Here is a 19524-nt window from a genome sequence, read left to right as displayed (position 1 = left end):
AAAATATATTCAAGTCTTTATTTTGTGAGTGTTAAAATTCAAAAATGTTGGCCTAAACATAGCTCTATTGATAGAGTTCATTAGTGCATCTATGCTGAATCAAAAGAAACTACAAAGAGTGGTTTGGGGGATGAGAAAAAAGACTAGAAATGATACTAAATAAATTTGTGTAACTACCTTGAAGGGGAAGAAAACTTTAAATTCAATTTCAAGGTTACAACTAGCTTTTATACTCAGCAACAGCTTTGCAATTTTTTTCCTAGTTAAACTGGACTCCTTGTTCTTGATACAATAAATGTAATTTTTGATACTGACTTTTGAGGTTGAAAACTTTAGAATTGAGGGGGAGAGGGAAGGCTTTTGGGTGAGATTCAATCACTAAACCTTAATAGAACCAATGACTCAACAAAGGAAGAAACTAGGGTTACAATAATCCTACTTTGAGATTAAAACTAGAAATGAAAATCTCCCTTAATACATGCAAGGATAAAGTGATACTATGTACCTTTAAAACAAGGTAGGAAAAGCACATTTCAACATATGCTTCTTTACCCAAATGGCACTGATCCATCATCATACCCTCAGTTGGTTATTCCTGGAGATATACTAACACTCAAAATAAAGAAGGCACTAAAGTTCCTGAGAGTGACAGGAAACCCAGCAGAGTAAGAAATTTTAGACAGAGTTATTTACAGATATTTTCCTGTGAGAAAAGAATGGTAAGAATGTAGCTTGAACATTAACAAATCCACTAAAACATCAGTCTGCCTGGCGGAGTCAGCAGATTTGGAGGGAGATTCAGTGGGGCTGGAAATTCAAACTTTAGCTTGTAATCAGAAAAATCCTACTTTAGAAATTTGAACCAGCAGCTAGAAACATGAAATATAATATAGAGCTCTCCTAAAATGGTACCCAGCTAGAGGGACCTTACACTATGTGAAGCCTGTGACTATTTAGCTAAAAAAAAAAAAAAAAAACAGTCAATGATACTGAAGCTCTTTATTATTCTGCAGGGACCTATTTGTAAGTGAATGACATGGACAAAATCTGCTAATCTGCATTTCCTTCCTTTTCTTTCCTTGGGAAAGGTGCTGCAGATTGTGTGTGCAATTCCTCCATTAGGACGCTGACAGACCAGAAGTTTATCTGAAATAAATTTCCAACGGAAATAATCTATTCTATTCTAAAGATACTCTTGTGGAAAATAAATTAGATCAACTGAATTTTAAAACATCACTCAAAATGCTTATTCAGATTGTTTATGAAGCAATTACACAGCGTACTTAGGTAACAGTTTAAATGAAATCAGTTATTAGTTCCTAATGTCTTACTCTCAAGTAGGAAGGCACTTGCAGTGTGGGGTTCTACAGGAGATCCAGCCCATAGTCCTGCAAATACCCAAGAAGATCCCTATCTTTGTGGTTTTTCTTAATGTGATTCAAGCATTTTCTGAATTCATTGAGAACTTTAAGGATGGAGGAAGAGAAGCTCAGTACAACACAGGAGGCCCAGAACTAACAGCTTCCCTGCGCCTTCTCTGGCGCAGCAGAGAAATGCAAGGCCTGTTTCATTACTATTCTTCCAAGGCACTTCCACATGCCTCAGGAACATCACTGTGTAGCCCTGATTTTCAGGAGTACCAGCAGTTTTTCAGAGAACACTGACAAACACAGCACACCATACAGCCACTGCTGTGTGGTTCAGCCAAGAAGCAGCTCCACATGTAAGTCAGTTTAGGCTTCTGGGAGAAAAAAAAATTTATTAAACAAGCAAATAAATAATGAAGATGAAGGAAGAGATTTGGGGATTATTAGGGAATATTTATTTGGCAGGAGAAAGCAAAGAGGACTTGATGAGACTTGTAAGAGATAAGTCTATTAAAAACATTGTTAGCAGAATGAACCAATTAAGTCCACATCCCCAAAGCAAGTTGGCAATCAGTTTTCAACACCTGTTTTCAGACCAGAGCTTGCAGAGTTTAAGCACATTGTTTAAAGTGATCTCCCCAGAACCTCTAGGTCAATAAACACAAGGTGGAAATGCATTTTCAGTACTGCTTACTGTGAGCATTAGCCATAGCAGATGCGAGTTTCAACCAGCAGCATTCAACACCAGGTGGAGGAGAGCTGGGCATTCTGTCCTGCATGGAGCATATCAAAGCCACGCGGCCAACAAGTCGCAGACTGCTGAAGAGAGCAGGTCCCTCCTGACTAGTAAAAGTAAGAAACAGAAAGGTCCATCCAAGATAGTCATGAATCTGTATTTATTTACCAAAAAAATCACATTTCCTTTAACTCAAAATGTGCTGAGCATTACTTATGCACTGGGAGATAACACCTGCAGTCCCTGAGGGCTTCCTAAAGTCTCATAAGGATTTCCAACTAGGATCTCCTTGTCTTACAGGATCTAAAGAACGCATGAGAAGTAGTTCATTTGAAGCATTTGTTTCAGAGTTTTTATTAGCAGGCACTCTCTAGCATAGGACATCCTTCCTGAATAATTAAAACATAGAAAGGTCACACATAGTCCACATCAGCAGAGAAATCCAAGAGCCCTGAGGTTGAGGAAATTTTTTTAAGCTTTACACCATGGAGTTAAACTGCATCCAGCAAACACTCTCTCTCCCTAGGCCACTTGGCAAGACCCTGCCTTCACTCTGAGCTACCAAAGTAAATGAGAATTTTGTGAAGCTGTATTTGCCACTGTCACTGTCTCCCCTTGACAAATACACAGATGATACAAAAACAAGATTGGCTGATACACCAGATAGTTTTGCCACCATTCACAGGGACCTTGACAGGCTGGAGATATGGGCTCACATGAACCTCTTGAAAAGTGACAAAAGGAAATGCAAAGTCTTGCACCTGAAGAGGAATAACCCCATGCACCAGGATATGCTGGGGCAGACTAGAAAATGTCCTAAGCCCATGCACTATACAGAGAACTGACCCTGCAAAAGGAGTTGCATCTACTATCTCTTTACAAAGGATTTAATGAAACAAGTATGACAGAAAAAAGAAAAATATCTAGAATTGTCAAAGTGTTGTGCAAATGCCCTTGACATTTTTGAGAGGGAATAATAGAAGATGACAAGTCCAGCCAGAAGTACTTTGCTTTGAACTGTCTTAGACTGCACAAAATAAGGTTGTATTTGCACAACAGAATTCACAATATGCATCCAATGTAGAAATGAGGCAATACACAATGGCATGATGCTTTTCGTGCTCAGTTGTGCAAACAGAAGCTTTGCATCAGTGAGCACAGATGTTCCTCCCATGACTTCATCCTATACATCCATGGTCATATGGTTTATTTTGGCACATAGATACACACATGAGGACTACATGTGCAGGTATAAACCAGCTTGGAGGCCTATTCTGTTCCCTGGAATAAATTTCTCCTCCCAGTGGTCCATTAAGTTAAATGTACAGGCATTGTAGCATAAGGAGAGTTAAGATCTCTATTAAAGAGAACCAGAGGGTAGCAAAGAAAACTGTAATTAACATCTATTTTAGGCCATTTTGTGGGAGCAAGATAGAACCATGCTATGAGTGACTTAGAACTCCACGCTGACCTCCAAGTCCAAATTAAAATGCCCTGCCATGCCCTGCAGGAGTCCATCAGAGACTCTAATCATGGAGAACTGTAATGAAAGAGCAAGGGCACTACCAGAGTTTTTTTGCAAAGCCAAAGTAAATGCAAAATGGGTATCAGGCAGAAATGAAGATAGCGAGCAGAAAGAAATTCACAAAAGCCATTGACTCAAAAGGAACACAAACCTAAAAATCAGCTGAAATCCCCCCGCCCCCCAACAGATATACAGCTAAAATATATTAGAATGAGCAGTGGTTTCATACCTGAAATAATTTTTTAGGATAAGCCATCTAATATATGATACAACTGTGACAGTCAGTGAGTGACATGGCACTAAAACTGCCAAAAGGAATAAATACTCCAGCATCCAGTGTTAAATCAAATGCTGATAAGGTTAACTACAGTGCAAAAGCATCTGAAAAGCAAAGCATGAGAACAAAAAGGCTTAACCACTTTCTGCCAGCAAGTCTGCAAACCTCATCCTTCAATATTTATGCATCTTATGTGTGCCTCTTACCAAGGAACTGACCCTTGCTGCAATCAAAGGTGTAAGTACTGCTCTGGCTGCAGACCATCTAACGATAATACACATGCAAAGCACACAAATGACATTCCCCTTAGCACAGAAGGGGCTGTGCTGCTAATGGGAAACGTGGTATTTGGAGACAATGATTAAATTCTAACAGCTGCAGCAGACTGAAGGGTGGAGGGGGGAAAGAAAAAAGAAAGCAAGCGGATAGAGATGGGGAGAAACTGAAGGACTGGAGTCAAACTAACAGCTGGGTAAAAACAGCCTAAGAGAGAGGTATTTTTGGAGTTCCCACATCCTTTTCATCCCTTTTATATTTTACCAGTTACAGCAAAAAAAGTAGTAGCTCATAAATAAACTAATCAGAATTGTTATCAACCCTGTGAGGTCATCATTCATCACATCATGGATCTTCCTTATATAAGCACACAAAAATGCTGATGATAAGCACTACAGAAAGCACCTTAACAGAAAAATAAATACAAAGATGACCACAAAGCCAAGCATCCACCACTGTCATAACCTACACAAAGAGGTTTTGCAGCTACCTAATAGTTCAAAATTCTTGAATAAGAATCATTAAAAGAAGATAAATGAGGGGGGAAAAAATTACACTCTGTGTAGGAATGATTGGTATCCAAAGGTCGTTGAGCCTATTTATGCACCTTTCTGTAGATGTTGATGATTTTGGAGTGGGACTACAGGTCCTAAAGTCCATGTATGTGTGGTGTCAGCAACTGCAGTGGGTGTGCAGTTGCTAGGAACTATAAAGACAGCAGCTATTTGCTTGCTAAACAGGTAGCTAAGCTAGATGGCTTGGCAGACAGGTATGCATGTGTCTCTGGGAGTCAGGGTACTAGTGGACTTGGATTCTGAAGACATCAGGGTGGTCCTGGCCACCTTTTGGAGAGACTCAAATCTGGAAGTCACCTGAAGACCTGCTGATGGATGGACTCTACATCCAAGGCTAACAGCTGGAGGATTCACAATGCAGGGGATGCAGGAGTGGGGGGGTTTTCCATGCTTGTCTGGGAGTGACGGGGCCTCTACCAGAAACAGGAGGGGGGCTGCAGCCCTGGGCACTTGTATGTTCAGGTCATCAAGAAATCCCAGGCAAATGGCAATTTTCTCTTTTTCTGCCTCAGGAAAATGAAAACAAAAAAGCAGCTCTCACCTTGACAAGGAGACAATTTAAATGCTCATGTCACCTAAAAATTCCAGCATGTTCCTACTATGTCAGTTTGACAACCTATTTAAGTACAAACAGAGGAAACCATCATCTGCTGATGGGAGGGTAGGAATGGGTAGAAGATGGAGGAGTTAACTCCATGGCTACTTCCATACAGTCAAGTATTCAGTACTAGGTAGCATCAGTGAAATGACCTTTATTCCTTAGATGCACCAGTATACATACTCAGTGTTGGCAACTTCAGTTTGGCTGTACATTCTGAAATTGCAGGGTTGTGGGTTTTTTTAATTCTAGTTTGTACTAGTAAACTTAAGAGGGGTGGGAAGGGAGTGGAGATTCTGATTCTGGCTGTGGAAAATAAGCTTGAAAGAGTGAGCTTTAATGGGAAATAAAACAAAGGCAAAATAGCTTTAAAATCAAAAAAGATGAGTGGCAGAAAGGACAAAGCCTTACCCTTTATCCCCCTAATTCCTATCTCTCTTTCCCTCATTTCATACAAACATCAATCTTTCTTCCACCATACTGCTGGTGCATCTAAATTTCTAGCACATAGGAACAAATAATCTAAGTAAACAACATATTTAGATTTTTTTAAAAATCCTCTGAAGGCATTCTTCACATGGCTCAAAAGCAAAAAATAGACTGGCTTGGGTTTTTTCCTCCATCCCTTATTTTCACATTATACTTTTTACGTGAGCTGTGGAGCAGACAAAGAAAGAGCAAAAAAAGCAAGCTCAGAGGAGGCCATCCTTAAACACATTACTGGTAATTATCTTGTGATTTTACGTTTACTTTCTATTGAATTGGTTCTTCTCATGCATGCAGATAGGCTAGGAAGAACAGGCTGCAACTAGAGTAGCAGCAACCACATTTGTTCTTTGTTCTGAAGGGAGCAGGATTAGAATAATGCATGCATGTTATTCACTGCCACTCCTTTTTTTTATTACCTTTAATTACATTTTCAGACTATGCTGCCCTGTCCTATATATATATATACTTATGCTACATGAACAGACACAACATCTCTTTGTGTTGCCCTACATCTTGGGCACTTGCATGCTCCTGATCAAACAATGAGCTGGCAGGAAAGGGAGCTGATCTTAACTCACAGAAGAAAGAGTTCAGTGAGACATGAAGATGCACAGTAGGATTTTTTCCCCAATCTAAGGTTATCAAAACAAGGCTCCAAAGGAGCCACTGTCTCACACAACGCAGTTTTTTCAGTGCTTGCTCATGTTTTTGTGGGGCAATTTTTGTTTTCATCTTATTAATGCAAATTGTACACCAAAATGCTTTATGTCGTTAGTTAGGAGGAGACAAAAGCAGGAGGCACAGGCAGAGGGTACCTCTCAGCTGAGCCTGGAAATGAGAAGGAAACTTGCTGGAATGAACAGACACAGATTTCAGCAGGGCAGAGGAGCAGCTGTTGCACTGACAGTAATTAGATTGAGGACCTGAGGAAGGGAAAGGATAGAGCCATGAAGAAACATGATGCCAAGGGACACACTCATTTCTGAATCAGCAGGTTGTTACACATTTTAAAGGTGGGACAAATAGAGTAATTCCCACAAGAATGACAGCATCTTACTTGTAGAGACAAAAACTTGTTCAAGCTTTTAAACAAGTAGTGGTGATGATGTATCATGTGAAACAAAAGCACAAAATGTTGATGTTACTATCTTTTACTCCTTTTTTCATGCCAACACCCTTTTTTTGCATACAGGCTACACAAAGTTATAATAGAAAAATACAATCCCTAGTAACTGACTGGATGAGAGGAAATTCATTTTGTCAAGCTGAATATATCTCACAAGCAGCATCCCATCTAGTAGATGGAAATACTAGAGCAGTGGCTGACATAACTACTATACCATTATCACCAAGCAGTTCCAAGAACCAGGAGCAGACTTCCCCATCCCTGAATATAACCTTTTCTATTACCTGCTGCCTTAGACAGCCAGTATCTCCAGGTAAAATGCTCTTTGAAGACTGCTGACTATTTCTCTCCCTCTTTCTTCACTCCCAGTTCCTGAATATTCCTGATGTAACAGACACTTCTCAAGACACCCAAGCAAGACTCAGTTGACCACCATCTGGAAGGCAATCAGAAGCTCCCTCTAGCAAATGAATATGAATCAGAATATGAATCCCACTCCTGTTCTGTAGCGGGATAGGAATGCACAGCTGTTACTACATCTCATTTCAGAGAGGCATCAGAAACTTGACATTCATGACCACCCCAAGCACATTCTGAAACTCTGCCCTGCTCAGGTCCTCACTGGCAAGCAGCCAGGCCTTGGTGGTTGGGACGACTGTGCATGAAATGTATCAGATGGCATATTTCCTTTTGTCATTTCTGGGAACTGGATTAAGCATGAGGAGTGCTGCGACACTTCATCTTGCTCCCACTGCCCTCCTACCTCAAATGGAGATGGAGCATTAGTCTGTAGTCTTACAGAGATGTAGCCAACAGATAAAACACAACCCAGCCTGCACTTGTAGCTCTCTGATGCGAGTGACACTGAGTTATGGAATATGTGATGACATTCCACAGCAGGCATATAAATGTAGTGCAGCATGTTCACAATAAAGAAACACCCCTAAACTATGATTCCTTGCTGCCTCATCATTCAAATCAAGGAGGTGTTTAGCATTTACCTGTTAGTAAAAGTCTTGTGAGAAGCTGCAATAACCCAGGTTATTAAAAACAAGACTACAAAAAACTCCAGGAAGACAAGAGTAGCAGGGTGAATAGCAAATAAGTTTTTAATTAGAAGTTACACCTTCAAATGAAGGTTTGTGGTTTCACAGGTCAAAAACCATGGCATGTTGGCTGCAGGAGATTTTTGGCTTCTCTATATCAACAGGGACTTCACAGATACCTACATCAGGTCACTCAGGGCTACTAATGCTTTATGATCCCATATCTAGGCAGGGAATGGTAATAAACACCTTTCTTTATGACACACTTCAGCTCTACACACCAGTAAAGCTTCTGTTCTTGCTGCATCTATGAATTAAAGCTCAGGTAGTCTACAGGAAGAAGTAAGAAAAGAACAAAGAAAATGGAGTGTGAAGAGGAAAGAAAGGTTTAGGTGTTTTTTTCATTCTTAGCTGTTTGACCACCACATTTGCACCGGCCTTTTGGTTTTTATTTCCAATAATGTTTTGGCAGTTCCCTGCTCAGCTGTAGTGAGGAAGCTGATTCAGCATCTTTGTTGTGGACAAACATTGGGAAGCTTTGAGCTGATGAAAACAGCAATGTCCATGTACACTGCATGTTGGAGAAAAAGCCACACACTATGGAAATGATCCCTTTGGCCAGAGGCAGGATTTACATAAGGAAGAGAAACACTACAGTTTCAACCAAAAGCTCAACAGTTTCCCTAGTTGAATGCTGAAGACTATTCTAAATAAAGACTTTTTCCATTTCTGTAGCTACCCCTTAAGCGATTTCATCTCAAATAAGCCTGAGTTCAGTTCTGGTTACAATAAAAAAGAAAATTCATTTATGATATGCATCTTGAAGACCTTAGTGTCCACAATTTAATTTTTTTTGTTTTGCTTTTTTTAAATGATGAAAGTCTCACAAGGGTGTAAGGATATCTCCCAAAGCTCTGCATTTTGACAGGATTGGAATGCTGGACTGTAGCTGACACACATCAGAGTAACTGACTGCACTAAGCCACACCACATCACATATTCTGAAGCTGCAGTCTCTATTACTGCCTCAAGGATCTCCACTTAGAGCCGTATTCTGCAGCACAGATCCAGTCTCACACGTACCGAGTTTCCAGGCCACAGCCTTTGCCTGCAATGCCCTTCAACAATGCTTACAGAAAGAAATCCAAGAAGCTAAAAGCAAGGCTGGAGTTCTAATGAGCACCAGTGACTGCATGGGCAGAGCACACTGACCACAAAGCACTACTTAGGCAAGTACTGCCATCAGTAGGCCAATGAAGACTTGGGGTCATTTGTCTACACCTCAGTTTTGCCTATACAGACATGCTGTCTGCCTCAATCCCACACTTAAATTGGCACAGATTGGAAATTCATGCTGTATCATCACATCAGCAAAATTCAGCTTGGCACTGTATATCTTTCCACTTAAAGAACTGATTTAAACTACAGCTCCAACAGCAAACTTACTGATATACCTCTACAAATAAAAAGGCTTACAGTATAATAAATAAGCCGCAATACTGAGCTTCTGTATGGCTATTACTGCATATCCACAGTGCACTTACAACATTATGCCTTTTTTTTCCCCCAACTCTTACAGTTCCAATTTGTTTTCCATGACACTGAATGGCTCCTATCCCCGAGCTTGCTTTTTGCAAAGCAGCTCCTGAAATGTAATTCACTTGGTTGACACAGTTACACTGAAGTAGCTTAGTGACGTTCAACAAATTACTTGTTTGACAGTCTGCACAAGCCTCCTGTTTTTCATGTTTACTTGTGGAAATACCAAGTTGTTCTACCACAAAGAAATTCCTTTTTTTACAATCTCATCTCTCCTGAGAAGATCCAGCTTTGAATTTTCTCCCAGGCTGCCTTACAGAGTTGAACCATTAGCATCCCCCATCTTCTTTTATCATCTATATAACCTTGAGTGTTACCTATCTGCTTTAAAGTTACTCTATCTACCCTGTGAACTTTAAAAACATGAACTTTGAACATTCAAGAAAGCAAATGGTAAAGAATGCCAAGACTGCAATGTAATTGCGAAGAAAATCCAAGGAAAGTACTATTAGTGACATGTAACATCCATAACAAGATCTGAGCCATCCACAAAAAAATCTTATGAACACTCAGCCTCTCCTTTTCTCTACCTAGACATGGAAGTATTAAGAAGCTTAGTTTGGCAGTATTGAAAGCTTAGGCTTTCAATTTGTTACTAAAAGAGCTGATGTTCAGTCAGTGCAGAGCCACTCTAAACAAAACCACTGGCAAAATAAACCAGCACTCAGTATGACAGCTTGCCCTCAGCAGGGCCAGTGGGCTTCAAAATCGAACCTTTCCAGCAGAACGACGACTTTTCCTGCCCCTGTTAAACAGGTTAAACATGTCCCCAGGCATTCTGCTTTTCCCATGTGCCTGATGGAATTTAGAAGCGTCAGCTGCAGCTCACTGCTCCACCTTCAAATCCATCTGGTTGTTAATGGGGTAACTTTATTTGTTTTATATTAATAACACCAATTGCCGTGAATACTGTGTAGGCAGAAGTGAAGCACCAACTCCTACACTACCTGCTGGCTACTTAAATTAATTTTTCCTGAGGTCGCTTCTTCCCACAAACTGGTTCTGGTTCTTGTGTTTGCTCTCAAAACCAACTGAGCTTGTATTCTGTGACTCAGAGGTGCTTTTATCTGCTGAGCACTTCCTTCACTCTTCTGTTACACCTAAAAGCCTGCAAGCTTTCACAGCCTTCCTATCTTAGACAAGCTACTACAGCCCTAACTATTGACAAATAAACCCTTTTCTTGCAGACTGCATTATGATGCAATTAGAAAGGGTCCTGATAGATGAACAGGTGGGAAATAAAAGGAAACAAATCAATTTATGGGCTTGTTCCAGGAAATGTCAAGACATCAATCAAATATGAGTAGTAAAGGCAGGCATCGTATCATTTGGGCAGCTCACAAAACACAGTGGCTGCAGGTTTACATTTCCCATGCAGATGCCTCTGTTACTGTTGGCCCTGAGTCACTAAATGCAGGGCTTTAAAATAGGGAACACATCCATCTTAAACCTCTAATAAAGGAAAACAAATAACAGAATTTTCCTTAAGCTGCTATCACCAGCTTTTCATCCTGAAACTCAAGACTTCCACAAAGCTGTTGCACTTTACCTTGAAGCTTACCTTCTCTCTATAATTGTTCTCAAGCAATTGTTGCCTAACTGGGTACAAGAATTCCTAATGAGCTACCTATCTGATTTGAAGCACAAGACTTCTTGACACTCTCCTTCTGGTTTTGGGGTGGAAAAGGGTTTAAATCTATACAAATCAGGGTGCCACATACTTTGCATATGTACACAGTTTAAGAAAAAGATTCCCAGCAGTCAGGGAGAGGGAAGAAGAGGGACAAAGCAAGGTATGCTTCAGGTTCAGTTTGCATCCACTCAAGGTGAATAATGTTGAGATCATTGGAAAGCAGAGGGAAAAGTGTCTACACTGAATCAGCTATTCCTCCGCATGCTTTTCATTCTGGATAATCAGTCACAAAAATTTTTGCAAAATCCCACTTGGATAATCAGTCTCTTTCTCATTGAAAGTCAAAATCATCCTGCTGCCAAGAACACACCTTTTTGTTAAGACACAAGTTTAGTTTTCAATAAATTTATCTGTGAATAGAGAGTAACTATTTGGAATTTGAGGAATTTCTATACTGTCATTCTTCATGACTGCACTGAAATACCAAAATTTCTCCTCAAGGCTCAGCTCAGGCAGTCCTGCAGTGGCAGAGGTTCAGATATGTTTTTTCAAGTGTTTCAGAATCAAGACATTATTGTTTCAAAGCCCTCTCTGTGAGCTCAAACTTCAACAGAAAATAACCCCCAGTGATTTCACCACAGAAACAAAAAGAAACACTAATTTTAAGTTGTTCCATCACATCAGGGAGGGATGACTTACGCTTTAAAAAAAAGTAGCAGAGAGTAATTAAAAACATTTTTATCTTCCAAGCAAAGACATGTTTTATGTGAGAAAATCTATTCTCTAGATGATAAGTAATATAAAGTGAGTCTGAACTGTTATCCAGACAAAACCTATTTCCTGACCAACTCTTCCAACCTATATCTCAAATACATGCATCCTCATAGGATGTTCAGGGAGCACACTGATGAGACCGTATGTCCCAGGGGATCAGAATTACTGTGGCTGGAAGGTGCACTGGATTTCTTAATGAGCTGAAATCAGACTGTTAACAAATTATGTCTGAAGCTGGGGATGCTCTATTATGTTCTGACTGCCAGTACATGCTTTCTCTCAGTAGGGACTATAAAAAAATGGGAACCAGGTGGAAATTTCTTCTACTAGCTCCAGCATCTCTGTTCTGTACCTGCCTCCAAATCTGCTGTGAAGCTTCAAACTACTGGAATTATAGATACCACTAAATACTGCTACTTGTCTTGACCCAGTAAAAAGCCAGATGGAGGTCTAAGCAAGAAACAAACAAAAGATAAGAGCAGCTGAGAGTGAGATTATTCCCAGCAATGTGCAATTTAGGTGAAGCCTATGAGTTCCTGGCAAACTGCCCATGAGAATGCTGCTTAAGCCAAATTGAATACCTCTGACCTATGGATGTTTACAGAAAGGCAGCAGTCATAGAGCGCTGCAGGGATAAATGAATGGGACTAAAAAAATTAAACAAGAGAAGAAAAAGGCAGGACCAGTCTTAAAATTTTACAAATACTGTGAGCTTTCCTAGCTATGGCTGAGTTATACATGACCCTGAAGACAGTTTGAATATTTAAGTATTTACTGATTGTTGAGTCAATCATTCATTCAGCCTAATTTCTGGTTAAAATAAATTTAAAAAACAGAAATGTTAAAATTATTGAAATTAAGCTGTTTTGATTTCTTTATGACAGCCTCAGATATATAGACTAATACGAGATTATATCAATTTGATTAAATGCTCATCAATCTGGCATGACCTACATCTTAATTTTTAAGTAGGTGGTCAATTTTACAGAAAGGGAGGAGGGAAAATCCACACAAAACAGCATCTATTATACTTTAAAAGCTAACTGTACTTATAAAAAGCTGACTTTTTCTTTTGTGTCCTTTCTCTTTTTTTCCGCTCTCATTTATTTTCCCTTCCTATCCAATGGCCACACAGCTGAGAGGCTCAGAGAATCTATGATCTGCCCGCAAAGACAGAAAAAAAAAGTATGGACAGCTTGTGATAGACTCTGGCTAGATCTCAGCACAGTTTAGTTTCAATAGCTTCTACATGAACACTGTAGGGCGTTAATCCAATCTTTGGTGTGTTAGGTTTTTCAGGATTTTAGTAAGGCTTTGGATACTGTCCCTCACAGCATCCTCCTGGACAAGTTGTCCCAGCTGTGACTTGAGCAGGCTCAGACTGTGCTGGGTGAAGAACTGGCTGAAGGGCAGGGCTCCAAGAGGAGTAGTGAATCAAGGGGGCTACATCTGGCTGGTCACCAGTGGTGTTTTGCAGGGCTCGATTCAAGGGACAGTTCTGTGCAATGTGTTTATTGGTGATCTGGACGCAGGAGCTGAATGCACCATCAGTAAGTTTGCTGTTGATGCTAAACCAGGAGGTGCTGTTGATTCTCTGAAGGGACAGAGGCCTTGAAGAGGAATCTGCATAGAGCATTGGGCAATCATGCCTGGCATGAAACTTAACAAGTGCCAGATCCTGCACCTGGGATGGAGTGACTGCAGGCACAAACTGTGACAGGAGTGTCTGCAGAGCGCCCTGCAGGGAGGGCCCTGGGGGTGCTGGGGGCAGCAGCAGCTCAGTGAGAGGCAGCAGGGCATAGCCCAGAGGGCAGGAACCGTGTCCTGGGGGCATCAAACACAGAGCACAGGCAGGCAGAGGGGGGATCATCCATCACCCGCTGTGCTCAGCGCTGCTGCGGCCTCACCCGGAGTGCTGGGAGCAGCTCTGGGCACCACAACGTAAGTGGGATGGGAAGGAGGGAGAATGTATCAGGGCAACAAAACTGGTAATGGTTCAAAGCTGCACAAGGGAAGGCTCAGACTTGACAATGGGAAGCACATCTTTACTGTGCTTCAGACACTGGAGCACCCAGATTTCCTGGGTAAGTGATCAATGTTCCATCCCTGTTTGTTTTAAGAAGCATTTGAGAAATGCCCTTATTAATATGCTTTAACTTTTGGTCAGCCCTCAAGGTGCTAGACTGGGACCTAGTTAGACTAGATCATAGTTTTAGGTCCTTTCCAACTGAAATACTCTATTCTATTCTGTTTCTTTTTTAATTTTGTCTTGTAAGTTTCTTCCAAGGCTCCTGAAATCCTACATCCCTGTCAAGTTATAATTAATACAGCATAAAGCTGTACTATCCCCATTTTAGATTCTTGCCACACCATTAGCTAGAACTCCTTATAAGCTGTTAGCTCCAGAGTAATTTTCAGATCAACCGGTTCTGTAAGAATGCTATTAGAACAATATATTAGGTACTTAAGCAATACCAAAGTACGAATTTGTCAGGAACATGTGTCAACTAGAGGCTATAGTGAGCAGAACTATTTTTCATTTTCATCTCATTGTACTGCACTGCCTGTCATAGCTGGCCCCAGTCACATCTTGGCACAGTGATGCATGAACTTGTCACCTCAGAACTGGAACTGCTGCGACCTACATGGAATGATGCTGTGCAGGCCCTGCAGCTGGCACAGAATGCTGAGGCTCGTTTGTGAGGAGACACGGCGCCACTTCAGCAGATTGGGCTCATGTTTCAGTGCTCTGTACTTGTATGTTGAAAAATTCAAGGTTCTGATTTTAATAATTACAGCCAAACTACATGAGAGAGAATTATCCAAGAAACTGAGCCCTGCTGACAACTGCTGCTGTAACAATCTGGTATTGGAGATAAACTAAACTCCCCAAGAGGGGAGTCTCAAAGAGAGGTTCTAGATTTGGTTTGTCCATGTCCACTAAGAGTTCAGCATAGTTCAAATTCATTTTGGCATGCTTTCTTATTCATTCCAACCTTTCCCAAACTCTAGCGAAAGGGAGGGTTGGAGACAAGGGGTGACTGACTTATAAACAGTCCTTTTGTCTGCATTTCATCTGCAGATAAAGACCTATACCATAAAAGATGCTCTTACAGGCTTTCGGTAAACACATTGCTGTTAATAACAAAATCAACCAACCAACAAAAAAAAAACCCCAAAAACCCAAAAAATAAAAAATGCCTATCAAGCAAAACTTTTTAAATAAATCGCTTTACTGTGCAGATATTCTGGACATCTCACTTGACCACTGAAGTAACTGAGAGCACAGGATTTCACTTAGTAGTTTCTCTCTGACAGTCATCATTTGTAGTTCCTTTTTCTTGGAGATGTGCTTTGCAAAGTCTTGCCAATTTTGCTTTAGTTACTTCCAGTTAAGAATGTTCAAATCCATTTTAAACCAATGCAGTCACCAGAAATTCATGAAATCACCAAAGGAATCATTAGGACATGAATCACATACTGCCCATCCCTGTCACATATGTCTCTTGGTTTATATATAAGAACACTGTGGCCTCTTTCAACACAAAATATAATTTACATATCCAGAAAAAAAAACAGAAGTGCCACTGCCAATCCTGTTCTGTTCCTCTAAAAACATGCATTTTATGTGTATTGCCAAAATGCAATAACCTACCTCTTTAATAAATCTTCAAATGTTTCTATACTCAAAGCTTCTAGTACCACCTTTTTAGGAACCACTCAAAATAATTTGCATTATTAAAGAAACTGAATTAAAAACTATCCCAGATATTTCTTGAAGTCTAAGGTACCTCCTACAACTAAGAAGACATGCGAGTCAGAATTTAAGCAACTGAAAAACTACATTTCAAGCAGGTTTAGCTTCAAATAGAAGGAAGAAGCTATAGGATTACTTTAGGAACACAGCTGCATAGTGCAGATGTGCTGATCCACAGCACCTTTGTCACTGAGAAGCAGGTTATAGCTGAGTGACTTAGATACCAACATTCCTACTAAAGATTTCCCTTATGATTATGATGAGCTCATCTGTGAGAAGTTCATGAACTGTATGACTCACATCAGAAATAAATCTTCTTGCAAACACATTCCTTCTTAGATAATTTTTTGTTGTTGTTTTTATTTTCCTATGGTTTACAATCACTGTTTATGGCTGAGAATAAAAACTGCTATGACAGCATTGGTTGTGGGAAGCTGTAACTAATCACAAGTCAAAGCTGATCAAAAATAAAACACTTACAGTTTTGCCTCATTCTTAAAGAATGACCTTATCGTGCAACAAATAAACTTTTTGTGCACTGTTCCCTCTGCCCTGGAAAATCCTCTATAAAATTGAAACATAATATTATGCCACTTGGCAATGTACCAGGACTTATGGCCTATAAAGGGACAGCTAAAGGCCGTACCAGATGCTTCTTCATCAGCAAACTAAAAAGAAACTGGAGCAAGACAGAAGAGGCTTTGTTATTGCAAATACTTGCATGTTTGTTCTCAGGAGCTTTCCACCCTCAGGGAGGAAGAGACCATTACATTAGTGCCTCACAGACTTAACTAACTTACAAGGAGAATTTAAGCTGTTTAGACCACCAGCCAAACCAATGCAGTGATGCTGTTGCAGAGAGCAGTCCAATTAATTTCATACTGAAAGAAGTACAGGAAAATAAGCAGTACCTACTGTCTGCCACAGCTCTTCCACTGGGAGAGTATTTCTCAACAAATCTTTCAAAGGCAGTGGGATTATGCAGGAAAGTAGTTCTGTTTTCCTCCTATGACTTCCTCATACACAGCAACACCACATTGCATAAAACAGGAAAAATCACTCCACTGTCCTCATCCCACCCAGACAGATTGCAGTGGAGAAGAGGAAGATACCCAACATCCTCCCCACACTGCACAGAGAAGAGATTTGAGGTGGAAGAGAACAATACTTATGTCCCATTACATAATTTTTTCACCACCTTGATTTGTTTTACTCTGTCTGCAGTGGGCTGATCAGCACAGCCAGGCTGATCAGCTCAGACAAGATCAAAATGAAAGCTGATGGTGTAGGAGAGGTAAATGGCAATGAATGGTAGCATAATTTTCTCAAAAACATCAAAGTTTTATATTTTTGTAAAAGGACTGTTTCCTTTAAATTCTCACACACTAGAGGAAGCTGTAATGGACTAGCAAAATCTAAACTTCTGTAAGAAATTTTCTCCTGAGAGCATAAAGTAACTGCTGCCAGGACATTGCATAACCAGGCATAAAATGAAACAAGCTACTGAAAAAGGCTAGTCTCCCAATCACTCATATCTAAAATAGGAAAGCAGAAAGAGGAAAATACCAAAGCAAAGCTTAGTTATCTACTAGGACCTTTAAATATGAAACCTTAATATTAAAATATAGAGTGCCTACTACAAAGCAATTTCTTTTATGAGAGCCACATCCAAAGAAGGATGGCCTATTTAGCAGTCAAGCTCAAATAGAATCTGCTCTCAAATGTCATCAGAAGAGCAGCATCTTTCTACCAGGTCTATTCCCTAACATGCAGCCACAGTTTCATCTATTAAATATAATGATAAAAATAGCCAATGAAGTTTTATTGGTCCTTTTTTCCCTGTGAAGGCAATGCAGTTCAGAGAGAGGGAACCTTGATTGTAAATTTACCCTTGATTGTAAATCATCAAAACAATTTACAGCTGGCTTAATTTCTCCACACCTCCAAACAATGAGATTGCACAGTGACAGATTGGGGCATAACCACACAAAACCCCACAACTAAGCCTCACAGAGAGAAAATTTGGCTCTTAGCAACTTCCCTTCAGTTTTTTTTTATAAGTGAAGCCTACTTGTAATCTCTCAACTTGCAGGAGTGGCAGCTAGGGACAAAATAAAAATGCTACAGCTTGGCTCCTTCTTGTGATCCAGAACCAATAACAGAAAGAAAAATGTTTTACTACTGCATTTGTTTTAATCCCTTCTACAGAAATCCAGCTTTTACTACAGCAGTTGTCTGACACTGCCCATAAGCCAAGCAGCCCTGCACTTTGCAGAACTCTGTATGAAAAAACTAAGCATGCATCAATCATTTTCAAAATCTGCCCTATCAGTCAGTACAGATGAGAATGTTTGTGTTATGTCCAAAATTGCCAAAGAAGTGTCAGAGATAACAGATACACTCTGCAACATAAGAAAGAAATCATGGCAGAAACCAAGCAAAGTCACAAAACCTGCAGCATTTTCAGGATATCACAATAAAAAGAGATAAAGCTGTTCTGTTCCCAGCTCAGGCCTTTTTATCCTCAAGCCTTGGAAAAGTGCAGTCCATAGTTTGGCACCAGTTAGCATCACAAGCCAAACCACACAGCCCACTGTCTGAAATCAATCTTTTTTTTTTCCTTTAAAATAATAAATTATACCTTTTTTAAAATCTTATTGCTTGAGCCTACTGCTTTAGTATTTTATCTCTCCACCTCTGAAGCTAAAGAAAAGCTTTTGACAAAAACAGACATAATTTCCTTGTAACTACACAGTTCCAGAAGCTTAGCTTGGAAGAGAAAACACTGTGTCCTTACAGTCACTGCAAAGTTGCAAAAGCACAAAATTTCCTTAAGAGAGGCACACGTGAATTTTCAGACCACGTCATCTGTAAATATGGAAAAAAATATCTGATCCCAAGTCAGAAAAGTGAGCTTTAATCTCTAACACTCTTAAGTGTAAGAGATTAAACTCTTAAGAGACAGAGTTCCTTTCTTAAAAGCTTAATGATACTATTTTATTACTGTTCCAGACACCATTCAAAGTTTTAGTGCAAATAAACATTCAATCGCTCAGCTGCTGAATAATGTTGTTCAGCACTTGCAGTAAGCAGTAAGATTCAAAACAGGAAGAGAGGAAATTAAACCAAATAAGATACAAAAACAACCAACTCACAAGATAGAATATATTTTTACTTTAGAGCCAGAACAGATCCGACCTCTGACAATACACCCTTAAAACAACTTACATGTTTCACCATGTATTTCACCTTACTTTTTTAATAAAAAATGTTTCCAATTTCAGGTTTAAGTCAAGAACTTCTTAGGCAATTTCCACATGAGCTGTGAAAATAGTAATTTTTAATTGGTTTGACCTTTCTTTTCTAAAGCCTTCATATTGGATTGTTTCCTGATTGCTGAGAGGATAGAATAACATCTGGAGGGACAGAAGTTGCCATTTTGAAGCTCCGCTACAATAAAAAAGATGGCTTTAAAGCAAAGCAGAGAATAAGAAAAGATCCACTCAAGTATTTTGGAAACAAATTTAAAATTATATACCAACAAAAACTATGAAATAAATTGTTCAAGTGCTAGAAGTCAAACGTCTACTTTATTGAGAAAATTTAAGAGAAGGTGTCTTTAACACTTTCCCATCTCTGGCCTCTCTCCTTGTTTCTGAAGCAAGGTGGTTCAAAATACCCATCACACAGGAAGCACAAGCATTATGTCTTCATAGCCACTAAAATGTGAAACTATTCTCTCTCTT

The 19524-nt window shown here is 39.8% G+C and overlaps 1 protein-coding gene across 3 annotated transcripts in view; it reads right to left on the bottom strand.

Annotated features, from left to right (window-relative positions):
* Nucleotides 1-19524, bottom strand: part of TSPAN9 (tetraspanin 9) — a 167100-nt gene that overhangs the window by 123795 nt on the left and 23781 nt on the right. Inside the window, exon 3 of one of the 3 annotated variants that reach the window (XM_077174145.1) lies at nucleotides 2062-2210. The exons of the other annotated variants lie outside the window; for them this stretch is intronic. Coding sequence (XP_077030260.1) covers nucleotides 2062-2146 — 85 coding nt within the window. The 5' untranslated portion in view covers nucleotides 2147-2210. The remainder of the gene's footprint in view (nucleotides 1-2061; nucleotides 2211-19524) is intronic. 3 annotated transcript variants of the gene reach the window in all.

The sequence above is a fragment of the Agelaius phoeniceus genome, chromosome 2, assembly GCF_051311805.1.
Source record: "Agelaius phoeniceus isolate bAgePho1 chromosome 2, bAgePho1.hap1, whole genome shotgun sequence".
NCBI lineage: Eukaryota > Metazoa > Chordata > Aves > Passeriformes > Icteridae > Agelaius > Agelaius phoeniceus.
Note: the sequence above shows the minus strand (reverse complement) of the source record. Positions and strands in the feature narration are given on the sequence as shown.